At 51.9% G+C, this 15,248-nt stretch overlaps 1 protein-coding gene across 3 annotated transcripts in view; it reads left to right on the forward strand.

Annotated features, from left to right (window-relative positions):
• The window catches only part of Atp9a (ATPase phospholipid transporting 9A (putative)), a 97,136-nt gene that overhangs the window by 70,182 nt on the left and 11,706 nt on the right, over window positions 1-15,248 (forward strand). For all 3 annotated transcript variants that reach the window (XM_005362835.2, XM_005362836.3, XM_013352176.2), the window contains exons 16-22: window positions 7,851-7,943; window positions 9,167-9,250; window positions 10,162-10,332; window positions 12,464-12,562; window positions 13,194-13,283; window positions 13,388-13,532; window positions 14,213-14,277. In XM_005362835.2, coding sequence (XP_005362892.1) covers window positions 7,851-7,943; window positions 9,167-9,250; window positions 10,162-10,332; window positions 12,464-12,562; window positions 13,194-13,283; window positions 13,388-13,532; window positions 14,213-14,277 — 747 coding nt within the window. The remainder of the gene's footprint in view (window positions 1-7,850; window positions 7,944-9,166; window positions 9,251-10,161; window positions 10,333-12,463; window positions 12,563-13,193; window positions 13,284-13,387; window positions 13,533-14,212; window positions 14,278-15,248) is intronic.

The following is a 15,248-nucleotide window of genomic DNA, read 5'->3' on the forward strand; positions in this document are numbered from 1 at the left end:
GTGTGTGTGTGTGTGTGTGTGTGTGTGTGTGTGTGTGTGAGAGAGAGAGAGAGAGAGAGAGAGAGAGAGAGAGAGAGAGAGAGAGGAGAGAATGTCAGAGGACAACTTGAAGAGTCGGTTTTCTCCTACCATGTAGATCCCAGGACTCAAAATCACCCCATCAGACTTAGCAGCAAACACCTTAACCTGCTGAGCCATATTGTTGGTTCTCTCATTTTTCATATTTCTGTCTGTCTGTCTGTCTGTCTCTCTGTGTCTGTGTTGTATGGGAGTTGAACCCAGAGTCTTGCACATACCTAAGCAAGTCACATGCCCAGTTCATATTCTTTAGAAAAATTATTTTTTATATGTATGTGTGCATGTCTGTGTGGGTGTATGCCCATGTGTGCAGGTGCCCATGGAGGCTAGAAGAAGGTGTCAGATCCGCTGGGGCTGAAGCTATAGGTGGTTATAAGCTGCCTGGCCTGGGTGCTGGGATCTGGGAAGAGCAGAAAGTGTTTGTAACTGCCAAGCCATTCCTCCAGCCTGCCACCTGTACTTCATAGATCAAGCTCACATAGCAGTCAGGTGTGATGGCTTCCACCTGCTGCCTCAGAGCTGGGAGTAAACAGGGAGGTCCTTGTCAGTTCCGGGCTAGCCTGAGCTACAGAGTGAGCCCAGTCTCCAAAGAACAAAAGCACCATAAAAACATTCACAAAACATAAAATAACTATTAAAAAAGGAACCATTTAAAAGTTGCTGTGAGTCTGGACACTTGGCTCCCACTGATGGTGGAATTTTAGATGCTTCTGGGACCTTCAGGAGGTGGAGCCTCACTGGGTGATGTGGGTCCCTGGGGACAGACTTGAGAGCCCTAGCCCAGCCTGCTTGCTCTTAGCTGCTCAGGTTCCTGAGTGCAGAGGCCATGTGACCATGTGACCAGTTGCCACTCTTTCCTGTCACCATACCTTCCCCCACTATGGTGAATCTTATTCCCTAAGCTGGGCCAGAATATGCTTCCCCTCCCGCCTCTCCCCTCCCTCCCTGAAGCTGCTTTCAGGGGTCTGGTTGTAGCAAAGAGGAAAGTGATGACCTGGGCTGGTGCCAGCCTCGTTTGTTCTCTTCCACGACTGTGTAGACTCTGTTGTCACAGCCAGAGACAACTCTTCAGGGCAGGTGATGGCTCAGTGGGTGAACCGCTTGCCACTGAGCCCAAGGACCTGAGTCTAATCATAGGACTCTGAGCTCCACACCCGTGCTGTGGCATCTGCGCGCGCGCGCGCGCGCGCACACGCACACACACACACACACACACACACACACACACACACACGTGCGCGATAAGTGAAAATACGATAGAAGGGAACAGGCTGGAGAGATGCTCAGTGGCTAAGAGCTCTGGCTGCTCTTCCAGAGAACCCAGGTTCGTTCAGCTCTCAGCACCTGCATGGACACAGTCCTTTGTAACTCCAGTTCCATGGGATCTAGTGCCCTCTTCTGGCTTGTGAGGACATTGCATGGATGTGGTGCACAGACATCCATGCAGGCACAGCACCCACATACATAAAATAAAAATAAACAAATCTTCAAAAAAAGAATTAAACCCATGCAGTTATTGAGCCACCTTACCTCCCCAGCTTCTCGTTCCCACCGTCTGCTTCCTGCCCCTGCAGATTCTCCTGTTTACACTTCCTGTAAATGGAATGTAGATTGCGATCTTTCAGTTTCTTCTTCCTGCTAACAGGTCTCAAGGAGCATGTATGTTATTGTATATACCAGTCTTTCCGTTCCTTTTTGTGGCTGCGTGGTGCTCCATTGTGTGTCTGTGGGGGATGAATATCCTTTCTAGAGAATGCCTGTGACCAGCAAGGAACATTTACATTAGATATTTGGATTATCCCCAGATCCTGAAGGCAATCTTAAACACTGTTTTTAGTATGATTTTATTTTGACTATAACCTGAGTCAGATGTGGAACTTTTCTTTTTCTTTCTTTCTTTTTGTTTGTTTTGTTTTGTTTGAAAACAGAATTTCTCTGTAGTCTAGGCTGTCCTAAAACTCATTATGTAGACCAGGCTGGCCTCAGGCCCAGAGAACCTCCTGCCTCTGACTCCCGAGTGCTGGGATCAAAGGCCTGTGCCGCCACTGTCTGGCAGGTGTAGAATTTTCTGCTCATGGTGTTTTGTTGATGTCCAAAGAATTCTGAAGCTTGGGGGCTAGGGATTGGCTCAGTAGGTAAAATGCTTGTTGAGCAAGCACAGAGACCTGAGTTTGAACCCCAGAACCCAGGTGAAAAGGCTGGGTGGTGTGGTGTGTGCTTGCAATCCCCGTGCTAGGGAAGCAGAGGCAGGTGCATCACTGGGGCATGAAGCCAGCCCACAGTCAGCGTTGAGGGGCTGTCAGCATCCTGCAGGAGTGGTGATGGTGGTGGTTAGTGGAGGAAGGGATGCTTGGCAGTGAAGTGCGGTCATGAGCAGGGAGGGTGGTCTGTACGATGAGGTAGCCATGATGAGAGCGCCAGCAGTGATGGGCGTGGATGACAGCTAGGTGGGGCCGATGCTGTGGCTCTTCTCAGTGGCTGGCATGAGCTGACGAGAACCTGTTCAGCAGAAGCTCACAGGTTAGCTGTGTCATTTGCTTTTGACAGAGAAGGAAACTGAGGCACAGAAAGGCTGAAGGTACACACCTGAGTCTACATGGGGAGGTGATGGGTCTGAGACACCTCCAGGCTAGGGCTTAGATGGGACAGGGAGGACATGGAAAAACCCATGCCCCTGGGTCTGTATTCATTATTCATTGCTAGGGGGCTACCCCACATAGTGGTTGGAAACCACGCTGCTTGTGTTCTCTAACACTTCCTATGGACCAGGAATCTCGTGCAGCTTGGGTATCTGGTTCAGTTCTCAAAGGCTGGCATCAGAACTTGGCCAGGTCACTGTGTCCTCAGGATCTCCTGGGACAGAGTTCACTTGCCCACAGCTTCAGTGGGCTGCAGGACATCTAGACAGAGGCCACCTTCAGCTACTGCTCTGTGAGTCTCTCCCTGGTCTAGCCTCGTGTCTGGCTTCACCCTAGTGAGAGTGTGAGCAAGCTGGAAGCCCTCTTCGGGAGCCAGCCTTGTTCTGTCGTTAGGGGTGAGTTGTTGGGTCCAGCACATCTCCAGGGGTGGGGATAAGGCCGCCTCCATCCAGGGACTGTAGCAGTGGCTCCATGCACTGCTGCTCTGGAGACCCAGTGACAGGCTGGGGTGAGCTCCTGAAACATCCCATCTGAGTCAACTCAGATCCCAGATGCCGGCTGGGACTTTGTGACCCTCCCTGTGGGACACATGTCCTTGGCAAATGTCAAATGGGGAGGGAACCTCTCCCTCCCACGCTGTGCAGCCTTTCCTACAGGCTGCACCTGGCCTGACCCTTGACTTTAGCCAATCGAGGCACATCTGAGCTCAAGGCTATCAGAAGTTGCTCGGGTGGGTGTTTCCTGGAGTTAGTCAGCACCATCAACAGAGTTACTCTCACTTGGTTCCAGCCTTTATTTTTCAAGTTCTAGGGCCACGGACTCTGCTGAGCTCATCTGAGAGTTGACTCATCAGATCGTCCCCAGTGCCCGGCTTTGAGAATGAGCGGAACCGCACACACCGCCCTTCCTTTAGCTGTGAAGGGATCTCATTCCCAGACATTCGTCATGTTTTGTGAGAAGTGGCTCTGTGTCTTCCCACGCAAGGTGGCTGGAGCCCAGCGTGCTGCTGGCCCAGTGAGTCTGCTTTCACTAGGGAGAGTGTGCCCCCGCCCTGCCTAGTTAGTTTATTATTATTATTTTAATTAACACTCAGCTTTTAAGATTCAGCCTTCACAGTTAATAAAAAGGGAAATCAAGCCTGGCATGGTGGCTTACGCCAGTAATCTAGCACTTCAGAGACTAGGGCAGGAGGATTACCATGAGTTGGGAGCCAGCCTTTTGCCGCATCAAGAACCTTTATTTCAGTCTTTTTTTAAAAGCATATGTATCCATATACATTTGTAAACTTAGCCTCTGCCTTCATCTCAAGCTAGCTTCCCTGCCCTTACTGAAGCACGTGAGTGTGTGTATGTGTGCGTGCGTGCACACGTGTGCATGCGTGAGTATGTGCACCTGTCTGCCTGCCTATGTGTATATGCACAGTGAAAGTTTCCTTACCATCAACACATGGTTTTTGCTGATTTTAATGTCTGTGTGGGGTTTGGGAAGATACCCCGTTTCATTCACTTTTGATTTTTTTAAAATTACATATATGCATGCATGTGTGTTCTAGAGCCTTTGAAATTTTTAAAAGGTTTATTTTCTATGTATGAGTGTTTTGCTTGTATGTATGTAATATACACCACACGCCTGGTGCCCTTGGATGCCCTGGAACTGGAGTTACAGGACCCTTGTAAACAGCAGTGTGGGTGCTGGGGATCAAACCTGAGTCCTCTGGAAGAGCTGCCAGTACTCTTAGCCATTGAGCCGTCTCTCCAGCCGGTGTGTTCTGTTCTTAACTGTGAAAGTTGAGTCTTCTGAAACTTCACAGTGCACCTCTGAAGGTCAGCGGACAATGTGTGGGAGCTGGTCCCTCTGTCTACCATGTGGGGTCCAGGGATCAGTGCTTTCACCCAGCAAGCCATCGTTCTTCAGGTCTCCTCTTCCTTCTGCATAGGCCATTTCTCATTTTTGACTATTAATAACAATGCTGGGAGCATGCGTCTTCTCAAGGCGGCCTTAGGTATTAGGGAAATGCCATTAGTGAGCTAATGTTTTCACCTCTGCCTGCCTGTCCCTCTATCTTTGGTTTGTCCCAGGCTTTGAGATGGCTTTTTTTACTTTGTACTAACCTCCCCACAATTCCCCAGCTCAGTGACTCTCACTGTGACCTTTGAAAGGTGAGACCTTTAGAGCTGAGACTGGGGATGCTACTGGCATCCAATGGGATGCCTCCGTGAGGGGAGTCTGGCCACGTGTGTGTGTTGTACAGTGCCTGAGAAGCCTTTTTCTCCCGTGCTGGAGGGATGGACCTCTTATATGCACGTGACTGTCCCGTTGCCTGCTGTAGACAGGTTTTGTTCAGTCTTTGGCTTGTTTTCTTTCCCAGGGATGGGAGGGCATTCGAGACAAGATTTCAAACTGGAACCCTGGCCCTCACAGTAGCCCATCCTGCTTCAGCCCCCACCTCCAAGTGCCAGGATTGCAGGCATGAGTTACTACATGCCACTCTGACCGGGTTTAGCTGCTGCTGTCTGTCCTCCCAGTAGACTGTATCCAGCCTTTTAGACTGGTGTAGGTGAACGTACAGGGTGCTCACAGCCTGTTCCCCATCCTCCCCGCCCCCAAGCTCTTTTCCTTCTCTGTCTGAGGGCCTGCCTCCTAAGGGGTCAGGTGAGGTCAGGGAAGCCGGTTGCCCCAGGCATTTGTGCACATGTTTCTGAAGGAACTGTGAATCCCACGTTGTACAAGACGTCCCATTATGCTCCACGCTTCCCATGTGGAGTAGTGGAATTGGATCGCTGCTAGGAACCACAGCGTTGTCATTGAATTAATGAGGCCTGTAATCAGGTGCCAGGCCCAGACTACAAGGACACAAGACAACACTACTAGATCAGCCCATCTCTGTATGTTTATGGTGTCATGTCACCATAACATGGGAACACAGTAAACTGGGGATGACCTGGGTGGGAGGAAGTGACTCACACGGAGGAGATAATGGCTGCAGTGTTTATATTGGATACGATGACCGAGCTGGCCAGAGCCCCTCTGGTAAAGGAAGCCGTGTGGGGTCAATCCTTCCTGCAGCCATGGTATTAAGCACCAGTTTCAGGAAGGGGCAAGGAATGAAAACCCCTGATGCTTTTATGTTCTTTCTGCCCAAGGGCTGCCCTTCCTGGACACAGTGTGCAGTTGACCGTGTCCAAAATGAAGGTGGAGAGATTGAGCCAGTGGTTGAACCATACCCTTAGTTACTCATGTTCTCTCTCTCTCTCGCTCTCTCTCTGTCTCCCCCCCCCCCTGTGTACGTGTGTACATGTGCATGCATTCATGTGGAAACTGGAGGCTGACATTTGACATCTTCATTTGCTTCGATTTTATGTTTTGAGATGGTCTCACTCTGATTCCAGAACTCATTTCAATCCGATTGACTGGCCAACATGCTGCAGACTGTCTCTGCCTCCCTAGTGCTGGGACTGCAGGTGCACGATCATGTCCAACCTTAAAAAATAGAAATATGTAGTGGGAATCTGAACTCGGGTCGGGTCCTCATGGCTGTGGCATGACCTTTCCCCGCAGAGCCATCTCTTCAGCTCCTCTAATTCCTAGTCGGAGGTGACAGGCTTTGGGACTTTCCGAGTAGTAAAGTGTATGCACACAGCATTGACTGCCCTGCCCGTGCCCTCTTCATCAATGTCACCTGTCTTCTCTTTGGAGCCTTGAGGATCCGCTGCCCTCCAGCTTTCCCCAGAGCCTGTGTCTCAGCCTCTGCACTGTCAAGGGATGGAGCCCAGTGATGAGTTCTTGCTTGTGTGGACACCTGAGGATTCGGGGATACGTGGTGGCACCTGTGGCCTCTCTGAAGCCTCTTCTCAGGGTTGTGGCAGCTGACAGTGTCTGTCCATTGTCGTCCGTTGCAAATCTGGAACTGAGCCTCTCCCTGCAGAGCAGACTGGAGGGACTTAGGGTGCACCTAACCATCCAGAACACTGTCACGAATGCCACCTGTGTGAGGCCACGCACGTGCCACGTACCAGTGCTCTTGCTTCATCTGTGCTGGTCAGTACATAGGAATGTGCTGCACTTCCTGCTTGACGGAGGAGGACGCTGAGGCAGAGAGGAGACAGTTCGCCCTGTGCTCCTCATTAAGAACTGGTATCAGGCCAAGTGTTTGATGCCTGCCAGGTCAGAGGAACCAAAATTTGAGCGGCCATTTGCTTTCTGTGTACTTCTTCTCATGCAGTACTCAGCGGTGAGCAGGCGTGCCCAACCTGTGGCCTCTGGGCCACGCAGGCCCCAGGTTAGCTAAGATTGTGACCCTGACACATCCTCAGATGGCAGCCATGATGTGGGAAGACTGGCTGTCTCTCCAGAGGACACTGTCACCACGGGGCCTCTTCTGGCACCTGGTGGGTGGAGGCCCCATCATTGTTTATTGCCCTACGAGGTAGTGGGCCGCTCCACCGCAGAGCCTCAGGCCTCACACAGGAGCAGTGCTGAGATGTGGAGGGTCCCCAGCTCCCTGTTGCCGTCTTCCTGTTGTTTATGGAGCACAGTTGGCCACCGCTGCACAGCACAGTTGAAACGAGCAGCTGCATGTGGGCAGTTCCAGCTGGAATGGCAACAGATTCCCAGACAAAAGTCTTGGCTTTTTGATCTTGCTTTATCATTTAACAGTTTTCCAAATGCTCCGAGCTGAGCTTTCTTCTCCCTTCTGTGGCCTTTGCCCCAGAGTGAGCCACCCCTTCTCCCCCGTAATGTTTTATCTTTGGCCAGTAAAAGCACTGGGAGGCTGGAGAGATGGTACAGCAGTTAAGAATCCTGCTTCTCTTCCAGAGGACACAGGTTCAACTCCCAGCACCTACATGTATGTCACAGCTGTCTGTAAACTCCAGTTCCGGGGGCTCCCATGCCCTCTTCTGGTCTCTAAGGGCACCAGGCATACATGTAGTACTCAAACATATGCGGACAGAACATACATACACATATAAATAAATTATAAATACATACATACATACGTGTATATATATATATATAAAGTTTAGAAGCGCTGGCTCTTCCAAGCACTTTATACGCTGCCTGTCACAGGAAGCAGGTCAGGCCTGTGGGCTGGTGTTCCCCTCCATGGTCATCACTTCTCAACCCTCTTTCCAGGATGAATCCACGGGGGAAATCACGTTCTACATGAAGGGAGCAGACGTTGTCATGGCTGGCATCGTCCAGTACAATGACTGGCTGGAGGAAGAGGTAAGCCTGGGGTTGTGAGTTGAAGCGGGGTCCTGGGAGCCTGCCCTGCAGAGGCTGCCTGGCCTTGCAGTGGGGAATGAGCCGGTCCTTGTACTCGCTTGCTGGCTGTGGCACCGACTACCATAAAACTGTGGTACTACCTATGGCAAAACTTAGTTGCTTTAACAGCCTGCATTTCCTTCTTGATTTGTCTGGAGTAGGGTCTGGGTGTGGCTCAGTTGGGGTCTTTGCTTTAGGGCTTCCCATTGACTACAGCCTGGGTGTCGATATATAGCTCAGCTGAAGATCCAACTGGGGTAGGAAGTTCTCTGAGCTCAGTCTTTGCTCGGTGCTCGGTGCTGCACTGTTGGTGCTGCACTGTTGGTGCAGACAGCACCCAGCTCCTTAGGGCCGTGGTCCAAGGTCTTGGGTTTCCTTCAGTTGCCACCCTTTGTCTCTTGCTCCATGGATTTCTTCATGGGCACCCCCAACGTGACAGCTATCTTCATCCAAGCAGTGGAAGATGACAGACAAGATGGAAGTCTCCATCTTTGTTGGCTTAGGCACAGATACAGCACCCCTCCTTTTTCTTTGTGCTGGAAACAAGTCACAAGGTCCAGCCCGCACTCAAGGGGAAGGTGATTGTATGGGGAGTTACAGGGGTGAAGATCCTGGGGACCACAAATTCCAGCTACCTGGTGGACAGTTAGCTGGAGGGAGGCGTGCTGGTTGAGGTCAGCAGGCCAGCTCTCACCTTCAGGCAGGTGAGTGCTCACTCTGCCATTTAGTAATGCAATTCCCTCCTGGGGGATTGGAAACCAGATGCCCAAGGGCCAGGTGAGGCACACAGATAAATGGCAGGCCTGGGTGTGTCTTTCTTGGGGTTACACTTGGACACGCTTAGCCCCTTGAAAGGGCTGTGGCACCAGTGTTTATGGGTGCACACAGGAGCAATGACTGCAAGGGGATGGCGAATGGTGGTTAACCCACAATTAACAAAGTCTTGTCCAGTCAACCAGCCAGCTATGCTTGCGTGTAACCTTACCACTGTGCTGGCCAGAGAAAACCCATGTGTGCTGGACTCAGCCTGTAGCTCGCCCCTCTGCAGCTTCAGCTAGAAGCTTGGCTTTGGGAGACTGTAGCTTTAGGGGAAAGCAGTTTTCCCTGATCCTTTGGCTTCCTCTGGGGCAGTCTCAGACCTGGGCCTGAACATAGCTTCCCACTGATCTCTGTCTGCCTTGCAGTGTGGCAACATGGCCCGGGAGGGACTGCGGGTGCTTGTGGTGGCCAAGAAGTCCCTCACAGAGGAGCAGTACCAAGACTTTGAAGTAAGTGTCTCGTGACCTTTGCCTTGCATCCCTGACCCACCTCAGTCACCTCTCCTGGGGACACACCTTGCTCGCTCCACTCTGGCCGCGCTGGCCTTTTTGAGCACCAGCTTTCCTGTCATCGCAGGGCGGCCTCTGCACATGCCCCGTGCAAAGGCGTTTGCTCTGCCTGGCGCTCGCTCCATTGCCCACCTCCCACTTCATGCTCAGGCGTGGCCTCTCCAAGATGTCTCCCACACTACCTGTCATTTCCACAATCTCCCACGTGACTCACCTTCTTTGTCACCTACTCTAGGAAGATTCGAACTAAATCACTTTCACACCCCTATCCCATCTCTCTCTATCTCTGTTTTGCTGCTGTTTTGAGACAAGATTTTGCTTGTAGCCCAGGCTTGCCTAGAATCCCCCTGCCTCAGCTTCCTGAGTGCTGAGGTGACTGATGTGAGCCACCCAGCTAGTTTTGAGCTATAAAATAGGTTAGAGTTGTGCTCCAATCATATCTACTTGTGGTTTTCTCACCCCATTGACTATGCTCCCCATGGAAGGACCTTGTCTGCCTGATGCCTGGTCCCTGGTACAAGGCTGACATATATGAGTGCCAGGGTGCATGTAGTTGAGGGACAGATCTCTAGGGTCCTTACCAGCTCCCCAGCAGTTGGCTTGGCCCTGTGCCTCTGATGTGCCCCATGTGTTTGTAAGACTTTAGGATCAGGTTTCTTTCATGGGTGCCTGCTGTTCCACCAGCTTCCCTTCGGTTTCACTGCCAGATAAAGAGGGAATAAGTAGGGTCAGATTGGAGTCAGTTATCTTCAAAAGTGGGGTTCGGGAGGCCCAGCTGACCTGCGCAGTGTGTTGGGGTGATGGCCTCACCTCATCTCTCCACCCCCTGACTTGTCTCTGTCATTCCCCAGGCCCGCTATGTCCAAGCCAAGCTCAGTGTGCATGACCGTTCGCTCAAGGTGGCCACAGTGATCGAGAGCCTGGAGATGGAGATGGAGCTGCTGTGTCTGACTGGTGTGGAGGACCAACTACAAGCCGACGTCAGGCCCACCCTGGAGACGCTGCGCAATGCCGGCATCAAGGTAGGACTGTAGGGGAGACATTGAGTGTGTAAGGCTGGGTGAGGTGCCTTGTAATCTCGGCATGTGGGAGTCAGTGATAGGATCTCAAGTTCAGGGTCAGCCTGGGATATAGTGAGAGCCTGTCTGCAAAAGGAAGAAGTGGAAGGAGTAGGGGACACCAGGGCGCCCCACTTCAGAAGGCCTGGCTTGGGAAGGGCACCCTAGGGTACCCTACCTCAGAAGGCCTGGCTTGGGAAGGGTGCCCCACCTCAGAAGGCCTGGTTTGGGAAACCATCTTAAGTGACTGCTTCTCCTGGCTACCTCCTCACGGGGCTAGCTCTCTGAAGGTCAGGGGTATGTATCTCCCAGTCACTCAGGACAGCCCTGGGTCCCACTGCACCATGTGATTTGGTTGAGTGACTGGCTAGCGACTGTCAGTTGCTCTGGCCCGGTGAGAAAGGGACAGCCACCCCATTGGGGAAGTAGAGAGACTTCTGTATTAATCTGCTGTTGGAGTGGAAGCAATCCAGACGGTTTCTCTGCGGGGCCAGTAGAGGGCGTCTGAGGACCAGTGATGCTGGGTTCTGAAGGCTGAGGACTTGCATGTGTAGCCCAGGCTGTCCTCAAACTCCTAATTGTACTGCTTTCATCTCCTGAGTGCTGGGATTATGGTTGTGGTTCTGTTTTTTTTTTTTATGCTGTACTGGGGGTGGGACCCAGATCTCTGTGCATGGCAGGCAAGCACTCTACCGCTGAGCACACCCTGTGCTTTTAACCTGTCTGTCTGTCTGTCTGTCTGTCTGTCTGTCTCTCTCTCTTCTGTCTGTCTGTCTCTCTCCTCTCTGTCTGTCTGTCTGTCTCTCTCCTCTCCTCTCCTCTCCTCTCCTCTCTGTCTGTCTGTCTGTCTGTCTGTCTGTCTGTCTGTCTCTCTCTCTTCTGTCTGTCTGTCTCTCTCCTCTCTGTCTCTTTCTCTCTCCCTCTTTCCCTCCCTCCCTCCCTCCCTCCCTTGAGAGACAGGGTCTCTCTCTGAACCTGGAGCGAGGCTGACTGCCCACAAGCCCAGCGCCCCTCCCTCCTTGTCCCTGCAGCTCCCCTGACCCCAACCCTGAGGTTGTAGGCATGCATGGCACACATGGCTTCCTATGTGGGTGCTGAGGTGTTCATGCTGATGCTGTAAATGCCTTTACCCAGCTCAGCCATCTCTGCAGCCTGTTAGTACACATACACAGGAGATGGATGAAGCTACTACCTCTGGCTAGACAGTCAACTTGGTGTGAAGTTTAAAGTGTGCTCTAACGGGCAAAGCACACCATCTAAGTGTGTGTTGTTTTTCACATGTTCCGTTAGTAAGTGCCATGTGTGACTGACAGTGGTGGGTGTGCCCACCACAGGGCTCCCTGCCGATTAGAGTGTGCTGGGTGCTGACGTCACACTGAGCCAAGAAGGCTGGTCACACGTGTAGGAGAGTGGCCTGAGCCTCAGCTCTGCTCATTTGTATGCGGGATTAGGCCCATGACCTGCATGATTGAGACCCTGGAGCCTCAGGGTCTCAGGTGCCACCTCTGATCCCTCTTGTCGTCCTGTGAGAGACACAGGCTCCGTGGGGCACAGATAGTTTCGCCGTGGCTTCCAGATCTTAGGTCTCTCTGCTTGCATCTCATTGCTCTTTACTGGCAGCCACTCAGCCACTGCAGAGCATGGTGCTTCGTTTGTTTTGCTTTTCGAGGTAGTATCTTGAGCTTAGGGTGGTCTTGATCTCACAACCCTCCTGCCTCAGTCCTGACTGCTGGGATTACAGGCATGTATCACCATATCTGCTTATTATTGTTTTTTATTTTATTGTTTTGGGGGAGTTCTTGATATGTAGCCTAGGCTAGCCCCCAATTCATAACAATCCTCCTGCTTCTGCCTCCTGAATGCTAGGATTAAAGTTGTGCCCTGTCACACCCCATTCAGCCTGATTTTTCTCTGGTGAACAGTCGGCTTTTGCTCCCACTATTAGTAGCCACTAAGCCCCAATGCTGGGCTCTCCCTGGAATCACAGGTACTACGAGTCTCGGGAGGTTTGATGTTCTCGAGAGCCTCACTGACCCTAGGGGCAGGGCATCTTGAGAGCCCAGCACTCAGGACTGCTTTCCTGCTGTGATTTCAGGTTTGGATGCTAACAGGGGACAAGCTGGAGACAGCCACGTGCACAGCCAAGAACGCACATCTGGTGACCAGAAACCAAGACATTCATGTTTTCCGGCTGGTAAAGCATCCTGCTGGGGCCATACAGGGTGGTGTTTGCACTTGTCCTGTAACCCGTAACCTGGAATGGGCCTCTGAAGGGAGGAGGGCAGCCATTGGTGACCTCAGGTGGTTGCGTAGGTTACTGAAGAGCTAGGGGTCCCAACGGACAATCCCTTCAGCTAGTGTCAAGGAACTCCTTTACATAGCCTTGAGCTCATGCTGTGCTCTGGTCCTTTTTGGTGGTTGTGTTCTCCTTTGGGGAGCAGAAGAAAGTTGGCATCACCAACAGTCAAGCACAATGCATAAGCCTATAGCAGTACCTGTACAGAAAGGCTGCCCTCCAGGGCTCTGGTGACCCTGCTCCAGGCTAAGGAGCCCCTCCGAGCTTTGGTCTCCTGGGTGCATTATTGAGAGTAAATGCAAGAGGTCTCCATGGTGCCTGCCCAGTCCTGACTGTGTGTCCGTTTTAGTCCTTGGGAAACGGAAAGGGATGAACGTCATACAGTCTCCCGGGTCCACAGCATCCTTTACCCAAAGACTGGTGACAGGAGGGGAAGGACCTGTTCACACAAGCTGCAGGAGGCCAGAGTTCATCATGCCATCTGCCATTTCCAGAGAGCCAGGCCTTCTCTGTCCCTGTACCCTTTCAGGTGACCAACCGTGGGGAAGCACACCTTGAGCTGAATGCCTTCCGCAGGAAGCATGATTGTGCCCTGGTCATCTCTGGAGACTCTCTGGAGGTCAGTGTTGGGAACTTATGGGTAGGGTACCTCTTCCTGCTTTGGGTTGCAGGGAGGGGGGGGCATCGGCTGATGCTGCCCACCTCCCCCACCCCCTGCCCCAGGTTTGCCTCAAGTACTATGAGTATGAGTTCATGGAGCTGGCCTGCCAGTGCCCAGCTGTTGTGTGCTGCCGCTGTGCCCCTACCCAGAAGGCCCAGATCGTGCGGCTGCTCCAGGAACGCACCGGAAAGCTCACCTGCGCAGTGGGTAAGCTCGCCTCGGTGGACTTGCTGGAGGCCCTGTCCTGCTGGCCCAGATGCTCTGAACTGACTTGACAAGTACCTTAGAGTCCTGCTGCTGTGTGTTCAGATTCCCCAGGCCTCTTGACTCAGGCCAGGAGGATGCTATGGTTTCTCCCCTCCCCTCCCTTGAGAGAGAGGAGACAAGCATGCCTAAAGGGAAGGGTCCTTTCTTCTTGGCCTGTGGCTGATGGCCATGGCATTCCAGAGGATTGAAGACCCCATGCTGAGGTTCAGATCTGTGTTCAAGTCTTTCAACCAAGTGGTCACTGACTGGTTATCATGGGTGGTGGCTCCCTTTCCCTCTTGGGCCTACATTTGCACCTCAGCCGGATGGAGACAATGGTGGTGGCCTCCTCACCTGGGTGTTCAAGGATTAAAGTATGAGGTGTGCTGGCCACAGGGTCCTGAGGACGTCCATGTCCTGTAGGGGCGCTTGAGAAGAGGTTGTAGATGCTGGCCTCTGTGACAGCTCAGCATTTGACCCTGGCGAGCCACCTGGTCTCCAGCATGCATCAGCTGCCTCCTTTGAGGATGGCTGGCACAGAGTGAAGAGCAAGGCATGGATGGTTTCTCTGAGACTGCCATTGTGAGCCACCTGTCACTGTCCCTACATTCCTAATCTCCTCTCTGCTGTGTGCTCCGCAGGTGACGGAGGCAATGATGTCAGCATGATCCAGGAATCGGACTGTGGTGTGGGCGTGGAGGGCAAGGTGAGTGTGTGCACACAGTTCTTCCCCTCGGTTGGAGTTTCTAGTTCTTTCTTTTTGTTTCTTTTTCTTTCTTCTTCCTCCCTGCCCCCCCACCCCGACCTCTCTCCCTTCCTCCCTCTCTCTCTCCACGTTTCTCAGGCTGGTCTGGAACTCAGTGGTCTGAGTGCTGCTGTTTCAGGAGACTGGAGTTTGGTCCCCAGCACCGCATCCAGCCCCTCACACCCACAGGCACTCCAGGGGGTCCGCAGTCCTCTTCTGGCCTCACGGGCACATGCATTCCCGTGCATGCCCACCCCCATGCATAGACACTCAGAATTAAAGATAGAGCAAATCTCAAAGGATTGCTTGGAGTTTAACAAGCCTTTTATAGGTCGCTATCTACAAAGGAGATGTTTTCCTTTCTGTTAAAAATTCTCTCGTGAGTCCTTGGGTTTTAGCTTATGAAAGTAGTGAATGCTTGCCACAGCAGAAATAAATCGTGCAAGTCACGGCCAGCCTGCCTCTTAGCCGCACCAAGCTAGTGACATTGGGGAATCTTCCGAAATTCTTTTCTGGGCATTATGGTTTTGGGTGTGTGTGCTTTTGTTATAGATACCATCTACACATATTTTGTCCATGTATATATATTATTTTCATGTATTCTTTCAAATTAAAAACATACCACACACTCTGTCATGCAGCTTGCTTAAATCTGTTACATCTTGGATTCCTTTCTTCATCAGAAACAGGGACAGCGGTCACTTCTAACCCTTCCTCCTTTTTCTAAATCTCTTATTAACCATGCTTTTAAATCATCAACTCCATTCTTAGGACCAACCTCCTTATCAAGGCCGTCATCTCTTTGAATTGCCCTCAGCCTCCCATTTCTTACTTTAGAACTCATGCTGAACAACAAGAATTGGCTTTTGTGCCCGGCTCTAAGTCTTTGTCTCCAGTTCAGCAAAGCCACAAGCACTGTAACTTTCTATTTT

This window comes from Microtus ochrogaster, linkage group LG8, assembly GCF_000317375.1.
Source record: "Microtus ochrogaster isolate Prairie Vole_2 linkage group LG8, MicOch1.0, whole genome shotgun sequence".
NCBI classification, from domain to species: domain Eukaryota; kingdom Metazoa; phylum Chordata; class Mammalia; order Rodentia; family Cricetidae; genus Microtus; species Microtus ochrogaster.